At 56.8% G+C, this 1,931-nt stretch overlaps 1 protein-coding gene across 1 annotated transcript in view; it reads left to right on the top strand.

Annotated features, from left to right (window-relative positions):
• Positions 1 to 6: 6 nt before the first annotated feature.
• The window catches only part of LOC105509895 (trichohyalin-like), a gene marked incomplete at both ends in the record, with an annotated part of 2,906 nt that continues 981 nt past the window's right edge, over positions 7 to 1,931 (top strand). The window contains one exon of the mRNA XM_011939379.1: positions 7 to 1,931. Coding sequence (XP_011794769.1) covers positions 7 to 1,931 — 1,925 coding nt within the window.

The following is a 1,931-nucleotide window of genomic DNA, read 5'->3' as shown; positions in this document are numbered from 1 at the left end:
GAGAAGAAAAGGCGCCAGGAGCGGGAGAGACAATACCGCAAAGAAGACGAGCTGCAGCAGGAAGAAGAGCAGCTGCTGAGAGAGGAACGGGAGAAAAGAAGACGCCAGGAGCGGGAAAGGCAATATCGGGAGGAAGAGGAGCTGCAGCAGGAGGAAAAGCAGCTGCTGAGGGATGAAAGGGAGAAGAGAAGGCGCCAGGAGCTGGAGAAGCAATACCGCGAGGAAGAGGAGCTGCAGCAGGAAGAAGAGCAGCTGCTGAGAGAGGAACAGGAGAAAAGGCTCCAGGAGCGAGAGAGGCAGTATCCGGAAGAGGAAGAGCTTCGGCACCAGGAGAGGAAGCGGCGATACCGGGATGAGGATCAGCGCCGTGATCTGAAATGGCAGTGGGAACTAGAAAAAGACAATGCAGTTCGTAATAACAGGGTTTACTGCAAACGTAGAGAGAATGAACAGTTCCGGCAGTTGGAAGATTCCCAGGTGCGCGACAGACAGTCCCAGCAAGATCTGCAGCCCCTGCTGGATGAACCGCAAGAGAGAGATGGTGAGCAAGAGAGGAGGCGCTGGCAGCAGCGCGACAGGCATTTCCCAGAGGAAGAACAACTGGAGCAAGAAGAGCAAAAGGAAGCCAAAAGGCGCGACAGGAAGTTCCAAGAGGAAAAGCAGTTGCTGAGAGAGGAAAGAGAAGAGAAGAGAGTCCGTCGGGAGAGAGACAGAAAATTCCGCGAGGAGGAACAGCTGCTCCAGGAAAGAGAAGAACAGCTGCTCCAGGAAAGGGAGGAACAGCAGCTGAGCCGCCAAGAGCGTGACAGAAAATTCCGCGAAGAGGAACTGCGCCGTCAGGAACGAGAGAGAAAATTCCTAGAAGAGGAACAGCAGCTACGCCGCCAGGAGCGCGAGCAACAGCTGCGCCAGTTCCGCGACAGAAAATTCCGCCAGGAGGAACAGCTGCACCAAGAGAGGGAGGAACAGCAGCTGAGCCGCCAGGAACAAGAGAGAAAATTCCTGGAGGATGAACAGCAGCTGGCCCGCCAGGAGCGCCAACAACGGCTGAACCAGGAGCGCTACAGAAAATTCCATGAAGAGGAACAGCAGCTGCGCCGCCAAGAGCGTGAAGGAAAATTCCTCGAGGAGGAACAGCAGCTGCGCCGCCAGGAGCACGAACAACAGCTCCGCCACGACCGCGACAGAAAATTCCGCGAAGAGGAACAGCTGCTCCAGGAAAGGGAGGAACAGCAGCTGCGCCGCCAAGAGCGTGATAGAAAATTTCTGGAGGAGGGACAGCAGCTGCGCCGCCAGGAGCGCCAACAACAGCTCCGCCACGACCGCGACAGAAAATTCCGCGAAGAGGAACAGCTGCTCCAGGATAGGGAGGAACAACAGCTGCGCCGCCAAGAGCGTGACAGAAAATTCCGCGAAGAGGAACAGCAGCTGCGCCGCCAGGAACTGGAGAGAAAATTCCGTGAGGAGGAACAGCTGCGCCAAGAAACGGAGGAAGAGCAGCTGCGCCGCCAAGAACGCGACAGAAAATTCCTGGAGGAAGAGCAGCTCCGTCAGGAAAGGGAAGAACAGCAGCTGCGCCGCCAAGAGCGTGACAGAAAATTCCGCGAAGAGGAACAGCAGCTGCGCCCTCAGGAACGAGAGAGAAAATTCCTCCAGGAGGAACAGCTGCGCCGTCAGGAACTGGAGAGAAAATTCCGTGAGGAGGAACAGCTGCGCCAAGAAACGGAGGAAGAGCAGCTACGCCGCCAAGAACGCGGCAGAAAATTCCTGGAGGAAGAGCAGCTCCGTCAGGAAAGGGAAGAACAGCAGCTGCGCCGCCAGGAGCGCGACAGAAAATTCCGCGAGGAGGAACAGCAGCTGCGCAGCCAGGAACTGGAGAGAAAATTCCGTGAGGAGGAACAGCTGCGCCAAGAAACGGAGGAAGAGCAGCT

Source organism: Colobus angolensis, unplaced genomic scaffold (genome assembly GCF_000951035.1).
Source record: "Colobus angolensis palliatus isolate OR3802 unplaced genomic scaffold, Cang.pa_1.0 Scaffold1806, whole genome shotgun sequence".
Classification (NCBI taxonomy): domain Eukaryota; kingdom Metazoa; phylum Chordata; class Mammalia; order Primates; family Cercopithecidae; genus Colobus; species Colobus angolensis.
Note: the sequence above shows the minus strand (reverse complement) of the source record. Positions and strands in the feature narration are given on the sequence as shown.